The sequence below is a fragment of the Diceros bicornis genome, chromosome 3 (assembly GCF_020826845.1).
Source record: "Diceros bicornis minor isolate mBicDic1 chromosome 3, mDicBic1.mat.cur, whole genome shotgun sequence".
Taxonomy (NCBI): Eukaryota; Metazoa; Chordata; class Mammalia; order Perissodactyla; family Rhinocerotidae; genus Diceros; species Diceros bicornis.
The window spans coordinates 97,633,954-97,656,081 of record NC_080742.1 but is presented as its reverse complement, the minus strand read 5'-3'; the positions used below and the strand labels follow the sequence as shown (position 1 = coordinate 97,656,081).

Here is a 22,128-nt window from a genome sequence, read left to right as displayed (position 1 = left end):
GTGGCAGTCACATTGTAAAGTTCTACCTATTTATCAGTTTTGACTACGTGTATTTATGGTTTTGTATTTTTGCTTTTCCAGTTACCAAAAGTCTAGGACCTAAACCATTTCAGTTGCCCTTCAGACCACAGGATGACTTGTTAGCCAGAGCTATTGCTCAAGGCCCAAAGACAGTCGATGTTCCAGCTTCACTTCCAACACCACCTCATAATAATCAGGAAGAATTAAGGTAGATGTTCCTTTTTTCTCAAATATTTTTTAGTTATTTCATTTTTTTAAGTATGTATATACATATGTATTTAGCATAATGTCTGTAGGAATAGCATGTAAAAAATATTTAAGGGGTAAAATTGGGTGAATAATTTTCTTCAGAATTTAAAGTTTATAAAACATTCTTTTTTGCGTGTGTGTGAGGAAGATCAGCCCTGAGCTAACATCTGCCAATTCTCTTTTTGCTGAGGAAGACTGGCCCTGGGCTAACATCCATGCCCATCTTCCTCCACTTTATATGGGACGCTGCCACAGCACGACTTGACAAGCGATGTGTTGGTACACGCCCGGGATCTGAACCGGCAAACCCCGGGCTGCCGCAGCAGAGCGCGCGCACTTAACCACTTGCACCACCGGGCCAGCCCCTGTAAAACATTCTTACTATTAAATATAATTAATTTGTGCATTTTTAAAGTCTTAAATGGTATAGGAAGTTCAAGCCGTGATAATAATTGAATGGACATTTGCCTGGGAGTCTCCATGCAAAACATTTCAAAGATCATTGTCCTTTGTAAGCTAATTCATGTGATTTATTGGGTTTATTGACGTTTGCAGATGCCTGACATGAAAGTGCAGTAGTCACAGGTATCAGAGAAGGCTTTTGTAGAAGAGAATTTAAGGACTGTCTTGTCCAGAGTTTTGTAACTTCTTTGTATCAGATCTTTAGCCCCAAGATTCTGATTGGGGAGAATCAGTTCCTTTCGTAAATAATCAAGTAGTCAGATCCAGCAGCGGTTCTTAACGGACTTCCTCAAATACTCTCTCTTCCTTGGAAAATCTGATAACTATCCTCTATTTGATGAGACATCATTTATTTTATTTTAAGATTTTATTTATTTATTTTTTTTCCCCCCAAAGCCCCAGTAGATAGTTGTATGTCATAGCTGCATATCCTTCTAGTTCCCGTATGTGGGACGCGGCCTCAGCATGGCTGGAGAAGCGGTGTGTCGGTGCGCGCCCGGGATCTGAACCCAGGCCACCAGCAGCGGAGTGCGTGCACTTAACCGCTAAGCCACGGGGCCGGCGCTGATGAGACGTCATTTAGACTAAGTTGCTTACTTTATTAATAAGAAAACTATGTGGGCCGGCCCCGTGGCTCAGTGGTTAAGTGCACGCGCTCCACTGCTGGTGGCCTGGGTTCGGATCCCGGGTGCGCACCGACGCACCGCTTCTCCTGCCATGCTGAGGCCACGTCCCACATGCAGCAACTAGAAGGATGTGCAGCTATGACATACAACTATCTACTGGGGCTTTGGGGGGGAAAAAAAGGAGGAGGATTGGCAATAGATGTTAGCTCAGAACCAGTCTTCTTCAGCAAAAGGAGGAGGATTAGCACAGATGTTAGCTCAGGCCTGATCCTCCTCACAACAAAAAAAATAAGAAAACTATGGACCAAAGAGGAGAAGTCACTTGTCCAGACTTAGAATCTAGGTCTTCTTTTTTTCTCCTGTACCTTTCTGCTAAAATTGCCAAATTTGTGAATCAGGGGCAGGTGTGGGAGGCAGCCTCCTACGTATGTGTGTTTGGTGCCCTAGGGCAGGGATCTGCTCCACTCCTGGATTTCACAGCGACTGTCTGGAAGCCTTTCTTGGGTCTCGTAATGATGCTGCTTCTCACGTTCTCCTTCAGCATGACAGCATCTCCTCTCAGCAGGGGAGTGGGAGACACCAGGTTCACAGGGCCTTCTACCCTGGTTGGGCTGAGACCACACTTGCCCTCCAACCCCAGTCTCCTTGGTAATCTCTAGCTTCTTGGACTAGACCAGTCTCTTATTTTTTTCCCCTTGCTGTATCAGTTAAGAAAAATAAAGGCCTATGAAGCCGCAGTGACCAGGTTTTCTTGCGTCCTGCCACTGTAAACAGCAGCCGCAGGAGCCTGTGCTGTCAGCGACACAGTGAGTTCTTGCAGGTGTGACTTGGGTCTGTGCGTGAACTGCTCCTTCCTTTTCCAGCCACAGGAGTGTTCCCGTCATCTCAGTGATCTGGAACTTTGCAAAGGTGTGGGTATTCATCCTTTCTATGCCAGGTTGTAATCTGAACATCTTCCTTCTTTGGCAGGTCTTAAAACATTTTTGCTGAAGCTTTAGTCAGAAGGAAACATACCATTTAAATTACTTTATAGTTAAATATATTATTTTTTTCCCAAGAAATTTCCTGTTTGGCTCTGAACTGATTCATTGGCTTATGTCATTGCCATTGTCCAAAGGTGCCTTCCAGTCACACTCGTGGATAGGGCTGGGTTGGTGCAGGAGACCCCAGTGGTGGATTTGCACGTGTTGATGGGCTGTGTCTGTTCTTCTCTCAGGATACAGGATCACGGTGCTGATCGGGACACTCCTGACAGTTTTGTTCCCTCATCATCTCCTGAAAGTGTGGTTGGGATGGAAGTGAGAAGATATCCAGATTTGTCATTGGTCAAACAGGAGCCTCCAGAGCCTGTGCCGTCTCCCATCATTCCAATTCTTCCCAGCAGTACTGGGAAAGGTAGAGAAGATGCCTGGCCACGTTGTTTCTCTTCACATATGCCGATTTGCTCATGTTAATATTTTGATTTTGAAAAGCCATTAACACTCACTTAATCCTTCCTCCTCCTCTTTTTTATTGTCTTCCTTTTTAAGGTTCGGAACCTAGAAGGAATGACATCAAAACCGAGCCAGGCACTTTATTTTTCACATCACCCTTTGGTTCATCCCCAAATGGTGCCAGATCGGGTCTTATATCTGTAGCCATCACCCTGCATCCTACCGCTGCTGAGGTAAACAGGAAATGGCTTTTTTATGTGATAGAACACGTCCCCAGTTTAAAGTTGTATCAGGTGGCTTAACGATGAAACGTGCAGGGTCATTGAGGGTAAAAGACTGAAGTTAGGGGTAGGGTTAATAGTCATTTCAGACATGTAGGCTGCTTTTGAGTACCATAAATACGCATTAAGTTATCTCAGCCTACCTCAAGGCAAAAAGGGCAAAGGGAAGTTAGAGTTCTCATTTTTGTATTAAAGGCTGTGTACTTCAGAGAACTCTTCAGAGAGAAACTTTTTGATAACTGTTTGCACGTAGAAAATTAAGCAGTGAAAAAGAACTTTATCAACAATAGAAGTTTTACAGAAGCAATGTCAATGTTCAGGTGGCAGCTGCTGACATCAAACACGAGTCTGAGGTTTTTCTTTTTTTTAATTCTTAATTCTGTGAAGACATTTCATTGGCAACCAAACTAATAGTCCAGTGGTGACATTTTGGTCATGAACAGAACATAGCAGGAGTGTGACACTTGTGTGTTTTCGTGGACGATTTCAGACTTCTGCCCAGAGCCACATAGAATCCACTGGAAGCAAGCTTTCTGACCAGCTGTAAAAGCTGATAAGGTTTAGCTCATTTCTTGTGGTTGTGTCCTCTACACCTGTCAGATATTAAGATATCTAAAATATTTTAATGCTCTCTCAAATATTTAATGTTAATTAGAATCCTTTTATGAAGATTTCTGTTTATGAAAGCTTTTTTTGGATATTGGTCCATTAAAACAAATTCTTTCCCAGAGGCTCTCTGAAGTCTAAGTAAAAGTTGTTGGATTTGCTTGCAATGTACGTATCATGCAAATGATGTCTGCCCTAAGTGTGAAGTTTTCTTCAGTGATTCCCTGTTGCCTTCTGGGTGGGTAACAGTGTTTGCACTTCTGTTTTAGAACATTAGCAGTGTTGTGGCTGCATTTTCCGACCTTCTTCACGTCCGAATTCCTAACAGCTATGAGGTTAGTAATGCTCCAGATGTTCCATCCATGGGTTTGGTCAATAGCCACCGAGTAAACCCAGGTGTGGAGTATCGACAGCATTTATTTCTTCGTGGGCCTCCACCAGGATCTGCAAACCCTCCCAGATTAGCAAGCTCTTACCGGCTGAAGCAGCCTAATGTACCATTTCCTCCAACAAGCAATGGTGAGCTAGTTTATGTTTTGTTAACGGCAAATTTATTCTTGATTCAAAAGTTAAGCTTGCTCTCTTTAAAATCTAACTTTAATTTTTAACAGATAACAGGTCACATGTTGGTGTGTAGCCCTTGGTAAATTAACCTTCTGTGAGTGCTCTGTCTTCTGTGGTGTGATTTCTCTGCTTTGGGATGTGTGTTATATCATGCTGTCAACCAGGAAGTATTTGAGTGCCCACTCTCTGTGCAGGCTGCTAGAAGCAGCCTGGGACTTTTTACCCTTGGGCAGCTTTTGTTCTTCTGCATCCCCTAGACCTCCCCTCCTGCTTACTGCCTGCTTCACAGTGTGCACATGAGGCCAGCATCTTTACTTGTTCTCCTTTCCTTTTCTTCTCTGCCTTCCATCTTTACTTTCCCCTTGTTTTGCCTTTGCCCCAACTCCGCAGGGCCGTTCTCCTCCCCTGGATGTGCTCGGGCCTTCCTGGCTCAGAGAGAGGGCCGGTTGCTCAGACCTACTCATGTGGCTTCCCTCCTGTCTCACTGGTCTGTCTCATCCTTGTCCCGCTTCCTCCCATCTCTCTCTCTCGCACTTGTTTCTGTCCTTACCCTGTTCTTAGACCCTAGCAGCTTCTCAGTTCTCAGCTTTGAATGCTTCTTGAGAGTTGCCTGTGTTGGATTTTGAACTCTTAGCCTCTAGCTGCTTCTGAAACACTCGTTTTTTTCCTGCTTCTCCCTTTCTGCCTTCACACCCTACATGAGTGATGCGCCCTGACTATGCCTCAGACTTTCTAATCCTGAGTCCTGGCTTACGTTTTTTATCTTGGCTCTGGAACTCTCCTCATCCCTCTTTGACTTTCGAAATCATACTTATTTAAGACTCTTGAACCCATACCTTTTGATCTTTCACAAAACATTTTTGTGTTGTCTTAACCTTCAAGCAAAAGTAATATCTCTTTCCCCCCATCTCACTTTGCACTTAGTGTGAATGTTAACATATGGCGGTGCTTTGGTTTTCTTCTGTACTCCTTATATACTGACATTGTTCTCCCGGCTGTTTGAGAATAGGCGTGTAATTTGTACCCCACTGCCGTACGTGTAATCGATGCCCCATAACCATTGCTTAGCAGATAAAGTTTTTATTAATTATTAAAGAATAATACAAGGTAAGTTAAATGAACCACGTTATAATAAGTTGATACAGCACAGTTTTACACCATGTGCCACCTTGTGTTCTTAGTCAGTTTTAATCACTAACAAAGGTCTTTTGCCTTTAGGTCTGTCTGGATATAGGGATCCTAGTCACGGGGTCGCAGACAGCGCTGCACTCAGACCACAGTGGTGTTGTCACTGCAAAGTGGTTATTCTTGGAAGTGGTGTGCGGAAATCTTTCAGAGATCTCACCTTTGTGAACAAGGTACTTTGATATCCTTCTCTGAGCGCACCGCCTGCCTCCCCTGGGCAGTGCTCTGCTCCGACATCAGGAAGAGAGTCTGTTCAGGGTGGCTCCATGGGACACATTCCTGAGAGTAACATCAGCATATACTTGATGTGCTTGAGCATAAAACCAAAGAGCTACAGCAGACTGCTAAATTGAATATTATGAGAACCGCTGTTTTTTAAATAGAGTGAAATATGGGTAGTAAAGTTAATTTTTGTAAATTTATTTCTGTGTGGCTAAATTATTATATGGTAAATATTGGCACATAGTTACCTTTTTACTTTTAAGATAAAGAGCTACTTTCACTTTCAACATGACATAAAAACCAACAATGTATAGATCTTGTTTTTATTAAATTTTGACTTGTGGAGATCCCCACGCATTTTTCTTTGCTTTTCAGGATTCTCGAGAAAGCTCCAATAGAATGGAGAGGGACATTGTCTTCTGTAGTAATAACTGCTTTATTCTTTATTCATCAACTGCACAAGCAAAAAACTCAGAAAGCAAGGTAAAATTAGGACAATCTTAGTTAATCAACCATATATAATGAGTGACTTGTGTGTTCTAGGGATACATTAGTGAAGCAAACAGGTGTGTCCCTTGCCTTCACAGAGCTCTCTGTATGGGGAATCTAAGCAGATGCTACTCAGGTTGAGTAAGAGCAGTTATAAAAATCTTCCATCCACGTTGCCATTTCAAATAAGTTCAACTTATTTGACAAGAGCGGCTAGACTTGAATTATATCTTAAAAGTTCAGGATTGAATAAAACACTAATAGTAAAATCTTTAATTTTACTTATTTAAGTACAAATATCTTAGTTTAGCACAACCATAAAATATTGCTTTTATTGATCTTAATCCAATGGGAAAAGCTGTTCACAAACACAATTTAAGTCTATAAATGTATTTTGGGGAGAAAGTGTTTTGCTCATGCTGTGGTAGAAAAGCTCTACTTTACCTGATTTTATGTAACTTAAATGTATCTAAGTATTAGTTGATGTGGATGATATATTTTTAATTGTTTGCATTGAAGGAAGTTTTTTTCTCTCAGAGATACTGCCAGTCATTCCTCCCTCCAGATCATTGCTCTCCTGGGCCTTTCTTGGAAGAATGTTCTGGAGAGTCTTATTTTTTAACAGGCAGTGGTCCCCAGAATAATGAAATCCATGCTATATGCGGAGAAGTTTAGACTGCGAGTTAGAGTGCCAGCCTATGCGAGAGGAGGAACTGTGCTTCCCAGAGAGTGTCAGCCTATGCGAGAGGAGGAACTGTGCTCCCCGGAGAGTGTCAGCCTATGCGAGAGGAGGAACTGTGCTCCCCGGAGAGTGTCAGCCTATGCGAGAGGAGGAACTGTGCTCCCCGGAGAGTGTCAGCCTATGCGAGAGGAGGAACTGTGCTCCCCGGAGAGTGTCAGCCTATGCGAGAGGAGGAACTGTGCTCCCCGGAGAGTGTCAGCCTATGCGAGAGGAGGAACTGTGCTCCCCGGAGAGTGTCAGCCTATGCGAGAGGAGGAACTGTGCTCCCCGGAGAGTGTCAGCCTATGTGAGAGGAGGAACTGTGCTCCCCGGAGAGTGTCAGCCTATGTGAGAGGAGGAACTGTGCTCCCCGGAGAGTGCCAGCCTATGTGAGAGGAGGAACTGTGCTCCCGGAGAGGGCCAGCCTATGTGAGAGGAGGAACTGTGCTCCCGGAGAGGGCCAGCCTATGTGGGAGGAGAAACTGTGCTCCCCGGAGAGTGTCAGCCTGTGTGAGAGGAGAAACTGTGCTCCTGGAGAGGGTCAGCCTATGTGAGAGGAGAAACTGTGCTCCTGGAGAGTGTCAGCCTGTGTGGGAGGAGAAACTGTGCTCCTGGAGAGGGCCAGCCTGTGTGGGAGGAGGAACTGTGCTCCTGGAGAGTGTCACCCTGTGTGAGAGGAGGAACTGTGCTCCCGGCGAGGGTCACCCTGTGTGAGAGGAGGAACTGTGCTCCTGGAGAGGGCCAGCCTATGCGAGAGGAGGAACTGTGCTCCTGGAGAGGGCCAGCCTATGCGAGAGGAGGAGATGTGCTCCTGGAGAGGGCCAGCCTATGCGAGAGGAGGAGATGTGCTCCCGGAGAGGGCCAGCCTATGCGAGAGGAGGAACTGTGCTCCCCGGAGAGGGCCAGCCTATGCGAGAGGAGGAACTGTGCTCCTCGAGAGGGCCAGCCTATGCGAGAGGAGGAGCTGTGCTCCTCGAGAGGGTCAGCCTATGCGAGAGGAGGAGCTGTGCTCCTGGAGAGGGTCAGCCTATGCGAGAGGAGGAGCTGTGCTCCTGGAGAGGGTCAGCCTATGTGAGAGGAGGAGCTGTGCTCCTGGAGAGGGCCAGCCTATGTGAGAGGAGGAGCTGTGCTCCCGGAGAGGGCCAGCCTATGTGAGAGGAGGAGCTGTGCTCCCGGAGAGGGCCAGCCTATGCGGGAGGAGGAACTGTGCTCCCGGAGAGGGCCAGCCTATGCGGGAGGAGGAACTGTGCTCCCCGGAGAGTGTCAGCCTATGTGAGAGGAGGAACTGTGCTCCTGGAGAGTGTCAGCCTGTGTGAGAGGAGGAACTGTGCTTCCCAGAGAGTGTCAGCCTATGCGAGAGGAGGAACTGTGCTCCCCGGAGAGTGTCAGCCTATGCGAGAGGAGGAACTGTGCTCCCCGGAGAGTGTCAGCCTATGCGAGAGGAGGAACTGTGCTCCCCGGAGAGTGTCAGCCTATGCGAGAGGAGGAACTGTGCTCCCCGGAGAGTGTCAGCCTATGCGAGAGGAGGAACTGTGCTCCCCGGAGAGTGTCAGCCTATGCGAGAGGAGGAACTGTGCTCCCCGGAGAGTGCCAGCCTATGTGAGAGGAGGAACTGTGCTCCCCGGAGAGTGCCAGCCTATGTGAGAGGAGGAACTGTGCTCCCGGAGAGGGCCAGCCTATGTGAGAGGAGGAACTGTGCTCCCGGAGAGGGCCAGCCTATGTGGGAGGAGAAACTGTGCTCCCCGGAGAGTGTCAGCCTGTGTGAGAGGAGAAACTGTGCTCCTGGAGAGGGTCAGCCTATGTGAGAGGAGAAACTGTGCTCCTGGAGAGGGCCAGCCTGTGTGGGAGGAGAAACTGTGCTCCTGGAGAGGGCCAGCCTGTGTGGGAGGAGAAACTGTGCTCCTGGAGAGGGCCAGCCTGTGTGAGAGGAGGAACTGTGCTCCCGGCGAGGGTCACCCTGTGTGAGAGGAGGAACTGTGCTCCTGGAGAGGGTCAGCCTATGCGAGAGGAGGAGCTGTGCTCCTGGAGAGGGCCAGCCTATGTGAGAGGAGGAGCTGTGCTCCTGGAGAGGGCCAGCCTATGTGAGAGGAGGAGCTGTGCTCCCGGAGAGGGCCAGCCTATGTGAGAGGAGGAGCTGTGCTCCCGGAGAGGGCCAGCCTATGCGGGAGGAGGAACTGTGCTCCCGGAGAGTGTCAGCCTATGCGGGAGGAGGAACTGTGCTCCCCGGAGAGTGTCAGCCTATGTGAGAGGAGGAACTGTGCTCCTGGAGAGTGTCAGCCTGTGTGAGAGGAGGAACTGTGCTCCCGGAGAGTGTCAGCCTGTGTGAGAGGAGGAACTGTGCTCCCGGAGAGGGTCAGCCTATGCGAGAGGAGGAACTGTGCTCCCGGAGAGTGTCAGCCTATGCGAGAGGAGGAACTGTGCTCCCCGGAGAGGGTCAGCCTATGCGGGAGGAGGAACTGTGCTCCCGGAGAGGGTCAGCCGATGCAGGAGGAGGAACTGTGCTCCTAGAGAGGGTCAGCCGATGCGAGAGGAGGAACTGTGCTCCCGGAGAGTGTCAGCCTATGCGGGAGGAGGAACTGTGCTCCCGGAGAGGGTCAGCCTATGCGGGAGGAGGAACTGTGCTCCCGGAGAGTGTCAGCCTATGCGGGAGGAGGAACTGTGCTCCCGGAGAGGGTCAGCCTATGCAGGAGGAGGAACTGTGCTCCTAGAGAGGGTCAGCCGATGCGAGAGGAGGAACTGTGCTCCCGGAGAGTGTCAGCCTATGCGGGAGGAGGAACTGTGCTCCCGGAGAGGGTCAGCCTATGCGGGAGGAGGAGCTGTGCTCCCGGAGAGTGTCAGCCTATGCGGGAGGAGGAACTGTGCTCCCCGGAGAGTGTCAGCCTATGTGAGAGGAGGAACTGTGCTCCTGGAGAGTGTCAGCCTGTGTGAGAGGAGGAACTGTGCTCCCGGAGAGTGTCAGCCTGTGTGAGAGGAGGAACTGTGCTCCCGGAGAGGGTCAGCCTATGCGAGAGGAGGAACTGTGCTCCCGGAGAGTGTCAGCCTATGCGAGAGGAGGAACTGTGCTCCCCGGAGAGTGTCAGCCTATGTGAGAGGAGGAACTGTGCTCCTGGAGAGTGTCAGCCTGTGTGAGAGGAGGAACTGTGCTCCCGGAGAGTGTCACCCTGTGTGAGAGGAGGAACTGTGCTCCCGGAGAGTGTCAGCCTATGCGAGAGGAGGAACTGTGCTCCTGAAGAGGGTCAGCCTATGCGGGAGGAGGAACTGTGCTCCCGGAGAGGGCCAGCCTATGTGAGAGGAGGAACTGTGCTCCTGGAGAGGGTCAGCCGGAGTTCAGTGTCTGCCTGCTGCTGGTCTTATAGGAGGCGTGTTGCTTCAGGGACCTTGGAGGATGGGGGCGCATGAGAAGAGGGCAACCTGTGGGTTTGCTGTTGACTAGTTCACGACCCTCGGCATCTAAATAGAAACTGCTGGAGCTTCTCCCTCAGCGCAGCTCTTTGGGCGGCTGGGTCAGGAGGGGGCAGTCTCAGAGAAAATGGAACATGATCTGCTTGTTGTCAGGAGATGTCTTCCCCTTCTGTCACGTTTATGCCGATTAATTGAGCCTGAGATTAACAGACAAATTTCAGAGAGTGGGGATAAACTCATAGGAGATTATGTTCCAAAATTCTTATTTGGTTTAACAAAAAACACTGTTCCACTGTACAAATTAAATAAGCCAGCTCCTGTGCAGCATTGATTTTTCTGGCTTTATTAGGGTTACAAAGAGGGGTGTCCAAGAAGGTTTAAGAGCAGAATATTCTCTGGAATTATGGCTTTGCAGAAAAGGCCTGGGAAGGATCCCCCCACAGTGTCCTGCTTTCATCAGCCCTCTATCGATACCTAAACAACTTGGCCATTCAGCATGGACTTCTGCTGTGTGTGAATCCTCACCACTTACTTAGAGACCCTTTTCCTACCCCTCAGAGTCACATACCCTGTTGAAACCCTATTGCTTGGCTTCTTGTTTTAATAAGAATTGCTTTTAGGGCTTATGAATTACTTTTATGTTTCTTTTTGTTGCACAGGAATCTGTTCCTTCATTGCCCCAGTCACCTATAAAAGAGACACCTTCCAAAGCATTTCATCAGTACAGTAACAACATCTCCGCTTTAGATGTGCATTGTCTCCCGCAGCTCCAGGAGAAAGCTTCTCCCCCAGCATCACCTCCCATCACTTTCCCTCCTGCTTTTGAAGCAGCCCAGGTAGAGGCAAAGCCAGATGAGCTTAAGGTGACAGTCAAGTTAAAGCCTCGGCTAAGAACTGTCCATGGTGGGTTTGAAGATTGTAGGCCGATAAATAAAAAGTGGAGAGGAATGAAATGGAAGAAATGGAGCATTCACATTGTAATCCCCAAAGGGACATTCAAACCACCCTGTGAGGATGAAATAGATGAATTTCTGAAGAAGTTAGGCACTTCCCTTAAACCTGATCCCGTGCCCAAAGACTATCGCAAGTGTTGCTTTTGTCATGAGGAAGGTGATGGATTGACAGATGGACCAGCAAGGCTGCTCAACCTTGACTTAGATCTGTGGGTCCACTTGAATTGTGCTCTGTGGTCCACGGAAGTCTATGAGACCCAGGCTGGTGCCTTAATAAATGTGGAACTGGCACTAAGGAGAGGCCTGCAGATGAAATGTGTCTTCTGTCATAAAATGGGTGCCACCAGTGGATGTCACAGATTTCGGTGCACCAACATTTATCACTTTACTTGCGCCATTAAAGCACAATGCATGTTTTTTAAGGATAAAACTATGCTTTGTCCCCTGCACAAACCCAAGGGCATTCATGAGCAGGAATTAAGTTACTTTGCAGTCTTCAGGCGGGTCTACGTTCAGCGGGATGAGGTGCGACAGATCGCTAGCATCGTGCAGCGAGGAGAGCGTGACCACACCTTTCGTGTTGGAAGCCTCATCTTCCACACGATTGGCCAGCTGCTGCCACAACAGATGCAAGCGTTCCATTCTCCTAAAGCGCTCTTTCCTGTTGGCTATGAAGCCAGCCGACTGTACTGGAGCACACGCTATGCCAACAGGCGCTGTCGCTATCTGTGCTCCATTGAGGAGAAGGACGGGCGCCCGGTGTTCGTGATCAGAATTGTGGAGCAAGGCCATGAAGATCTGGTCTTAAGTGACACCTCACCTAAAGGTAAGATGCACGGTTGGCATGCTCTGCAGAGCTAGTTACTCTAATGTGAGGCTAATGAATGTGTTATGTCAGTATTTCCATGTTTTTTCTCATGTTTCTTTCATATTTTATAACAACAGATGTGGATTTTTCATTTACAAATGCGTATCTTCATGTATTATTGTACCTTGCTCTCTTTGCTGTTCAGTTTTCCAAACACTTGGTAGACTTACTCTAAATCAGAATATGTATTCGAACATAGAGTTGTTAAAATAACTAAAACAACTTGTAGATAAAGGTTGCCTGTTGTTTGCACTGGGGACCCTCCTCTTGATGTCAGTTAGAAGGCAGGAACCATCTTTGGAGCATATTGTATACATTGTCTTCTCTCAGGAGCATCAGAAATTAAACAAATTTAGAGGAGAAATTAGACACTTAATTTTGACCTCTAGAGCTAAGCCTAGATTGTCATTTTTATTGATGCAGAAAATACCGGGGGACTGCTTTTTCAAAGCTTAGCAGTTTTTTAAAAAATATATGAAAATGCTCTAAAGGTAATTCGAATGGAAAAATCAATTTCATATTTTAATATAAATCTGAGAGGAAGGGAATATATCTACAGAAATTACTAATTGGACTAATCATTTGAAAATCTAATATGTTATATGGCCAGTATGAAAACGAAGTAACTGCTTGCATTAATTTCAGTTATATTAAACTTTCTTTTTCACTTTTACTATTTAATTTCCTTAGTGTAACATATTCTTTTCCCCAAAATTTCATAAAGTCTTTAAAGTAAACTGCTGCCGTCTGATAGGCAGGCAGTGCCAGGCCTGTCAGGTCATGGCCCACAAGGCTTTATTGGAAACGGGTAAGTCTCTGTGAGTGGTGTCTTCATTTTGCTCCTGTTTTTATACTGCATCCTGTTTTCCTCTCTACTAAGCTACGAGCAAGTTTGTCATAAAAAAATATTTTTTTTGCTCGTGTGCAGGTGTTTGGGATAAAATTTTGGAACCTGTGGCATGTGTGAGAAAAAAATCTGAAATGCTCCAGCTTTTTCCAGCCTATTTGAAAGGAGAAGACCTGTTTGGCTTAACTGTCTCTGCGGTGGCACGGATAGCTGAATCAGTGAGTGCCAGAGCGGGATTCAACGTGGGCTGCTTTCCTGTTGCACGTGGTGTTTCTCAGTGTGACCGCTGTAACACACGTCAACTTGTGCCATACCAGTCATGATACTTTGGGGTAGTGACTTGGCCTGTGGATTAACTTCTCTCTCTCTTAAAGAAAACGAGGCGCTTGTGATTCATCGGGGGACTCAGTAAATGTTAATGTTTACTCAGGGAGGTGGTCCGCAAACTTCAGGTTCTCTTAAAGGGTGAAGACCCCACACCGTTTTGTCTTCTGGTTGTGCTGGGTGGGTGAGGGTCCTCCTCTCACCTGTGCTCCCACAAGCCATCCTGCACTCCCAAACGTCAGCGTGCCATTCCCTGACGTGGGGCGTTTCTGGCTGCTCTCCTGCCCTCATCCTGGGGCTAGTCACCAGAGGGCACTTGGGTTACAGTAGACTCATGTCTTCTCGACATCTCTTTGTGATCTTACATGATTACAAGCACATTTGCCAGGGAGTCTACACACAATACTTTTAGAAAATTGCATGATTATAAGACATTATTTTCTTTTTTTTTTTATAATTTTATTTATTTTTTTCCCCCAAAGCCCCAGTAGATAGTTGGATGTCATAGTTGCACATCCTTCTAGTTGCTGTATGTGGGACACGGCCTCAGCATGGCCAGAAAAGCGGTGCATCAGTGTGCGCCCAGGATCCGAACCCAGGCCGCCAGTAGCGGAGCGCGCGCACTTAACCGCTAAGCCACGGGGCCGGCCCAAAGACATTATTTTCAAGAATGAAAAATCATTGATGCGTTCTCTTTGGAGAAGCAGAGGACACCCCAAAAGCCACTGAGTAATATGCCCAGTTGCTTCCTTTGGTAGAGCCCTGCCTAAATGATATGTATCTTTTATGTCTATAGAAAAATATGTTCACAAGAAACATATTCTAGAAAAGACTTTAAGCATACAGATAATTTTACAAGTAAACCTTAAGTTACCACCTGTACTCCCAGGACTTGGAGAGTGATAACATCATCACATCATAGTCAAATGGAAGCAAGTGAGAAATGATCAAGAAAATAAACCATATAAATGATTTAATGATTTTTAACTATACTTAATTTTAAAATTCCAAACAAAGATATAAAAGTTGGTGTTAACCTAGATGAAAGAACTAAGTTGTGAATTACTACACTCTTCGTGTTTGGGAATGTTGGAAGAATCTGATTTTAAGATCCCACAGGCATGTACATTGGTTGGTATGGAGTTCTGTGGGTTTATCTTTTTCTTCAAGGAGCATTTGCCAGAGTTGACTGAGTTCTGTTTTGAAACTGAATTTTCTATATTCATACTTAAAAAGATCTGAGTGCAGGCTGGTTATGTGAAGACCATTTTGTTACCAACATTTTGAAAATGTTGACAAGTTATTTCCATATAATTCCGGTTGGACCACCCTTGGCCAGCTCAGGTTGCCTGTGGTCTTGAGCAAATGAGTTAACGTTTTGTCCATTTCGCTTCTTTCCAGCTACCTGGGGTTGAGGCGTGTGAAAACTACACCTTTCGATATGGCCGAAATCCTCTCATGGAACTTCCTCTTGCCGTTAACCCCACAGGTTGTGCCCGTTCTGAACCTAAAATGAGTGCCCATGTCAAGAGGTTTGTGTTAAGGTATTTTGTTTTAACTTCACATAGTACAGCCCAGGGTTTCTAGGCGTATTCGTGGTTTCTGTGCTTGATTTGTCTGCTGCTTACAAACCCTGTTGTCTCTGGTCTTGTCTGTGCCTGACCACATCAGAGAATTTGCCGTGTGGCTCTGCTAGGCAGCTTTCCATGTATGTTCCTGTCAGTAAGAATTTGAATCAGCCTGGCTTTGGGCATTATTCAGAGATATCTTCAGTTTTCCTTTTATATTTTTCTGTTGATATGCCATTGTCTGCAGGCCTCACACCTTGAATAGCACCAGCACCTCAAAGTCCTTTCAGAGCACAGTCACTGGAGAACTGAACGCACCTTACAGTAAGCAGTTCGTCCACTCCAAGTCGTCACAGTACCGGAAAATGAAGACTGAATGGAAATCCAATGTGTATCTAGCCCGGTCTCGGATTCAGGTGAGGAAATCCTTTCCTTTCGGGAAGAGGAGAGACAAGATGGGATCGAACAAGCGGAAGATACTGACATCCAGTATGTGAAAAAAGATTTCACATGGCCGCAGGAATAGAATCACATTTTCAAAATCATATCATATCGTGTTTGCTTATAACACTAGCAATTCAATGTGTAGTCCTAGAGCATGGGTGCTTTACTTCCACGACTGGAGAGACCACCCTTGGAGTCCAGTCTCTGCATCTTGATGAGAGCTTGTGGAAGCAGATGGCACTGTATTTTGCACACACTGGATTTGTGGAGAGCTCACTAGAGCTATTTCAAGCACTTATGAAGTGAAAAATACAGATGAAAATATTTTCAAAAGGTGCTTCAGTTTTGAAAGGTACCTTTTGGAAGCCTTCTTTTCATGAAATCCTTATATATTTTCTGGTGGATAGACAGTGGAATACCTTATAGATAAAGCCATCTATAGGCTAGGCATTTAAATTTACATCCAGAGTCCAGTCTTCCTGAGCTCAGACCCGCAGAACGAAATGCCTGTTCAGTGTCTCCCCTTGGATGTCCCAGAATGGAATTATAAAGCTCTCACTTGGCCACACTTCTTCAGTCCCTCAGCCTGATGATTCTTCAGGCTCCTCAGGTTACAGAGCGCTCTCACCACCTACTAGTGCACCCTGGCCTCAATACGCCTAGATCCAAGGCGTCATCACGTTCTGTTGCCTTTGTTTTACCCCCTCTCCTTTGAAAAGTTGTCTGAGATCCACTCTCAGGCTCTGCCACTCCTGATTTAATCTAGCATCTCACTTGTCTACACCATTGCAGACCTGCCTGTCTCCTTCCATCCAGTCTCACTCAGAGCCAGTGCCATCCCTTCAAAATATACATCCATCTACATTCCATTGTACTCATTCAGATTCTTGTTCCTTCCTTGGAACCTTTTTCCTGCTCTCTGCAAGATTTTAGGGTCTTCTCTTTATTTTTTATATTTGGGCATTTTACAAAAATGTGCCTGGGTTAGGGTCATTTTTGTTTATTACCTTCCTCACTTGAGCCATTTCAACCTGGAGCGACGTGGCTTTTGTATGAATTCTTTGGCAATTCGTGAATGTATGAATTCTCTCTTTCTCTCTGGGTGCACCCCTGTGAGCCGGGATCTCTCAGTGTGGACCCCAGACTAGCAGCATCAGCACCTCCTGGGGACTTGCTGAGACAGGCCTGGGGGCAAACCTCACTGACTCCTTCCCCTGAGGGGAGCCCAGATGGTTCTAACGCACGGCCAGAGAAGATTTCTGTCTCCCAGCAGTCCTCCCTCTTTCCTCCGCCTGTTTTTGGTTTCTTCTTCCTCATTCTGACACTTCTACTTTATCTGCTGATCTCTCTTTTGTGTTTAAAAAAATCAGCTAAGAGCCCTTTCTGGTCTTGATCCTTTAATTTGATATCTTGTTTTCACAGTACGAATACAATATCTTTTCTTTTCTTTCTGCTGTTGCCTTGAGACTGGGGCCTCTCTCAGGTTCCTGGGGAAATGAGTGCTCTCTGCTCCTGGCGGTGTGTCTGTCTTCTTTGCTACATCTGTTACTTTTCCATGTTAAGGGTTTCCAAAGAGCTCCTTGACTCTTTACCGTTCCTATTCTCCAGTGTTGGTTTTATTCCCTTACTATCATTTTCATAGTTTCTTCACTACCTGTGTTCAGTCTGTCATCTTTAACCTGAAGCATTTTTGTGAGTTTTCGTTGTTTGAGCATCTTTTTCTTCCTTCATTCTGTCCGCCTCCCTTTCACCCACCTCCCAGCTAACCATGCTGACCATCTAGTCTGTATCCTATATTTTTTCTGTGCTACTGTCTTAACAATACATACACATCTGTGTATATGGATAAAAGTGGAATCATGTTACATACACTTCTCTGCTAGTACTCAGAGTCCACTACATCAACTAAGGTGGCTCTATTTCATTCTCTAATGGCTGTGTGATGTTCTATGATGTTGATAACTTATAATTAATTAAACCATTACACCACTTATGAGCATTTATTTTGTTTATAATTTTTCCCAAAACAAACAGTGTTGCCATCAATATCTTGTACAAATAGCCCCATGTATTGATAGCTTCACTCCTCTGGGGTATATTTCCAACAGTAAGATTTCTGTACAAAAGTATTTGCACTTTTCATTTGAGTAGACATTGTCAGTTTTCTAAAAAGGCTGCGATGCGCATCTCTTGTTTCCTTGGTTCCCATCTGCAGTAAGTGTTCCCACCCTTTTGTCTTTTCACCAGCCTGGTAGTTGTAGACTGATACTATCTTAACTGCCATTCCTAACTACCGACGAATGAGCAGCTTTTCACGTTTGCCATTTGGATTTGCTCTTCTGTGAATTGCATATTCATATCCTTTGCCCACTTTTCATTTTGTAAGAACTTGCACTATTTGATATTTTCCCCTACAAAACATCCTTTGCCTACCAGGAAGTATGGTATCTTTTCTTACAAAAGTTTTAATTTTTATATAGTCAAACGTGTAATTTTCTATAGCTTCTTGTCTTGGTTAAGACTAGATTGTATATGTAGTCTCTTAGATTTTTTTTTTTCTTTCAGAGATTTTATTTTTTATGTTAAAGACAATTTTTTCTTCCATTGAATAACCAGTTGTTGAAGCACCATTTAGTAAATAACCCATCCACATTAAACTGAATTTTCACACCACCCTATGACTGTACATTGAATTTCCACGTGTGCATGATCTCTTTGGGTTCTCTGTTGGTTACCACTGGTCTTCTTATCTCTTATACCGATTATACTCAGCTCCATACATATTCTGTTTTGGGGTTCTGGTTTGTTCACCTCTGAGTCATATCTGGAATTGAACAGATAAACTACATAAATGTTTTTCATCAGAAGACAATTCAGTCCACATGCAAAATCTCTAACATCGGTAGGCCCTCTGTACTGTGTGCTCCAGGTTGGTGGTTGAGGAGGAGTGGACCTGGGGGGATTCCCCAGGCAGCACATGCTCTTCTTCCTTCCTTCTCCACTGCTACCTTCTTGTCGGTTTTGGTTGAGAATGCAGAAGCTCAAATATTCATGGAAATTATCCATATTTTTTTTCAGTACGTTATTTTTCCAGAATTTTATTTATTTATTTATTTATTTTTTTTAATTTTATTTATTTATTTTTTCCCCAAAGCCCCAGTAGATAGTTGTATGTCATAGCTGCACATCCCTCTAGTTGCTGTATGTGGGACGCGGCCTCAGCATGGCCGGAGAAGCGGTGCGTCGGTGCGCGCCCGGGATCGGAACCCAGGCCGCCAGCAGCTGAGCGCGCGCACTTAACCGCCAAGCCATGGGGCCGGCCCTTTCCAGAATTCATAATGCAAAACAGTTTGGTACGTATAGTGTGTGATCTATTAGGCTACTAGCATAGACGGTACAAGCTGCCGAATGAGAGATGCTTCAGTGTTTTAGCCGACTCAGATTCCTATACATTTATTTAGCAACCTCAGAATTTTATGTTAGGGGGCCGGCCCCGTGGCTTAGTGGTTAAGTGCGTGCGCTCCGCTGCTGGCGGCCCGGGTTCGGATCCCGGGCGCTCACCGACGCACCGCTTTTCCGGCCATGCTGAGGCCGCGTCCCACATACAGCAACTAGAAGGATGTGCAGCTGTGACATACAACTATCTACTGGGGCTTTGGGGGAAAAAATAAATAAATAAAATTATAAAAAAAAAAAAAAGAATTAGGGAAAAATATTGCCTTTCCCAAGAACTTCATTTCTTTCCAACTTACCTGATAATTAGAGCAAAGTGACTTTCCCTGTTTTTCCTTTTTGCCCTGGCTTACAGGAACTCATAGCCAAATCTGTAACCTGTGTGTAGTATTATTAATAATCCCTTATAGTAAGCCTTACTTCTGGCTTATTAATGTCCAGTCCTTTTAGAAATAATGGATAAAATAAATACCAGAAGTCATTACCCTGCTTAGTTGGTGGGATCTCAGCATGATATTACATGGAAGGTATCCTGATAGAAAATGTGGCCAGCCAGTCAACAGTATTACTTTGTAAATATGCCCTAAGAATTTAGTGTAAAAAAAACACAAAAACAAGGTAGTGATGGCACAGCTTTCAGTAGTAAGATTGTCTAGTCTTCAAGTTTCAGAGGATAGCATATTCAATTAAAAAGATCACTTGAGGGCCAGCCCCATGGCATAGTCGTTGAGTTCTGTGTGTTCTGCTTCTGCGGCCTGGGTTTGGGGGTTCAGATCCCGGGGGCAGACCTACACCACTCGTCAACCATGCTGAGGTGGCGACCCACGTACAAAGTGGTGGAACATTGCCACAGATATTAGCTCAGGGCTAAAAAAGAGGAAGATTGGCAGCAGAGGTTAGCTCAGGGTGCATCTTCCTCAGCAAAAAAAAAGATCATTTGCGTTCAGGTGAAATCTTCATTGTGGCTTTTGATATGACCCAAGGGTACTATCTTTGTATGAAAGAGAAGGCAGATTTGTGGTCCAAGGAATTGAAGTGCTTTTTGTGGTATATAGACACATTTTTTTTTGCAGGGACTGGGGCTGTATGCTGCTAGAGACATCGAGAAGCACACCATGGTCATTGAATATATTGGGACTATCATTCGAAATGAGGTAGCAAACAGAAAAGAGAAACTTTATGAGTCTCAGGTAAGTGCCACAGCCGTCTTCTCTCTGTCCCTGTGTCATCCAGATGCCCTGAAAGGCAGGGCCAAAGCTGACTGTCCTGCTAGGTTCACTTTTGAACAAAAGCCATATCTGGATGGTCTTGTATTTTCCTCTGGTTTTTTCCATCAGTCTTACCTTTTTCAATCAGTGTTATTATTTATGTAGATATAACTGTAGATTAATGAGCCTGGCTCTACCCACCAATTCATTGATTTCCCTTCAGACCATGTAAAGGTCGTGACTGGTTAATGTAACGTCCACGGCTTGTGTGGTCAGGGTGTGTTTCCCTCGGGTCACTTCCGACTCAGCCTTCCTGGTGTGCATGTGGACGAGGAGAGGCGTTCTTTCTCTTCCAGAACCGCGGCGTGTACATGTTCCGCATGGATAACGACCACGTGATCGACGCCACGCTCACAGGAGGGCCTGCAAGGTGAGACACAAGGAATCTGGTCAGGGAGGATCTTTCGCTCGATGGGGCAGTGTGCTCGATAGTCTTTTAGTGATTGAAAATTCAGGGCACATAAGTTTTGAAGAGAATTTTTAGTTAAAACTGTATATTTGTTATTGTTCTATTAATGGACAAATAGAAATGCAATTAGGAAAAAGTATTCCTTATGAACTAAAGGTTTTTAAAGCTTCTTCCAGTTGTTTTACAATAAACAGTTTTCTGAAATGACGGCTTGCAGATACATCAACCATTCATGTGCACCTAATTGTGTGGCTGAAGTGGTGACTTTTGAGAGAGGACACAAAATTATCATCAGCTCCAATCGGAGAATCCAGAAAGGAGAAGAGGTGAGAATGTGGGATCGTGTCTGCGGTGTTTGTATCCCTGTGTGTAGTTCACTCCTTTGTACCCATGACTTGCTCAGTTGTTTTCCAGTTCATTGCCAGAAAAAATCCCGTGGTTGGTCAGATTCTGCTATCCTGTCGTATTTCTCCTTCCGACACTCTTCTTCCTCGTGACAGCATCAAAAGTGTTACATACCAGGTCTCCCCAGCCCTCCTCTGTTACAGAGTCCGCGTCCCTGCGTCCCTCCTGTGGCGTCATTTCCTGTCTTAGGCTCCTCCTTCCCCCCCGCTCATCCTGGTCACAGTTGGGCAGGATCCCTCCCTTTAAAGAGTGGGCCTGTCACTGAACTAATGTGGAAGAGGATCATGGGGTTGTGCCCTGTGGTCTCCAGGAACACTGGGGCTCACGTGAGGTCACCGTAAGGCCTGGGCAGCAAACCTGGCCATGCCGTGTGGCAGATTGCTTGCACACTCGCCTACGGTCAGTACAAGCTTACGTGTTTTTCACATCAACAGATTTTCAGTTTGGCTATTTTATTTTATTTTTTCAAACGCTGAACGTGACATTTGTTTCTTTGGTCTCACAGATGACGCCTGTTAGGATTAGCATTAGTCTTGGTTGCCTCATTTATGGTTCTCGACTTTGTTTTTCGTGATGTGGTCGGCACACAATCCGAGGGGTGCAGGTGCCCAAACGTGGAGCTGGCATTCACTGCACACCCTGCGGGCGGCCGGGTGGGTTTCTGTAGCACACTCCCCTGGTAGGGGCTGGAGCCTGGGTGTCGGCACTTTGTTGGAGCCCCCACCTCTTCATGAACAGACGAGTGGGATTATACCTGTATTTTTTGGTCTTTCTGGAATTCCTTTTTTTGCATCAAGAATTGACCCAAGGCCCATTTTGCACATCTCGAAGTAACCTGATGAGTACATAAGAGAAAGATGTGAGGACCCCAGCATGATGCCAGTGATCATGGGGGGGTATCCCGGCCCCCGGACAGATGGAGACCTCGCTGAGTTCCAGGCCCTTCTGCCTGCTACCTGCTTGAGTGTTGTGGAATAGGTCGCTTAACCTCTGCAAACTTCTGCTTCATTTTATGTAAAGTGGAGAACATAATTTCCTCACAAAGCACCTCTAAGAACTCAGTGACTATCTAATAAAAGGTAGTAGTATCATTACTAAGAGAAGCAGCTACTCAATAAGTATTGGTGTATTCCACGTGAGTGTAGAAAGGAAGTCTTTCCGAATCGTGTCCTAGGATATTTGAATCGGAAGGACCTTGCAGAGGACTGGTCCTCTCCTCATTTGGCAGGGTCAGATTTCTCAGGGGTTGAGGTGAGGCTGGTCCCGTGGAAATCGTGCAGACTCCCACCCACTTGACAGCAGGGTTGGTCTGAGATATTGATAATAAT

At 45.9% G+C, this 22,128-nt stretch overlaps 1 protein-coding gene across 14 annotated transcripts in view; it reads left to right on the top strand.

Annotated features, from left to right (window-relative positions):
• Nucleotides 1-22,128, top strand: part of KMT2C (lysine methyltransferase 2C) — a 281,910-nt gene that overhangs the window by 258,058 nt on the left and 1,724 nt on the right. For 13 of the 14 annotated variants that reach the window (XM_058533734.1, XM_058533631.1, XM_058533656.1 and 10 more), the window contains 13 exons: nt 82-229; nt 2,575-2,753; nt 2,888-3,024; nt 3,948-4,197; nt 5,461-5,600; nt 6,025-6,132; nt 10,921-12,040; nt 13,011-13,147; nt 14,655-14,797; nt 15,069-15,237; nt 19,792-19,908; nt 20,283-20,356; nt 20,613-20,721. In XM_058533734.1, coding sequence (XP_058389717.1) covers nt 82-229; nt 2,575-2,753; nt 2,888-3,024; nt 3,948-4,197; nt 5,461-5,600; nt 6,025-6,132; nt 10,921-12,040; nt 13,011-13,147; nt 14,655-14,797; nt 15,069-15,237; nt 19,792-19,908; nt 20,283-20,356; nt 20,613-20,721 — 2,831 coding nt within the window. The remainder of the gene's footprint in view (nt 1-81; nt 230-2,574; nt 2,754-2,887; nt 3,025-3,947; nt 4,198-5,460; nt 5,601-6,024; nt 6,133-10,920; nt 12,041-13,010; nt 13,148-14,654; nt 14,798-15,068; nt 15,238-19,791; nt 19,909-20,282; nt 20,357-20,612; nt 20,722-22,128) is intronic. The other variant, XM_058533667.1, reaches the window with a different exon arrangement.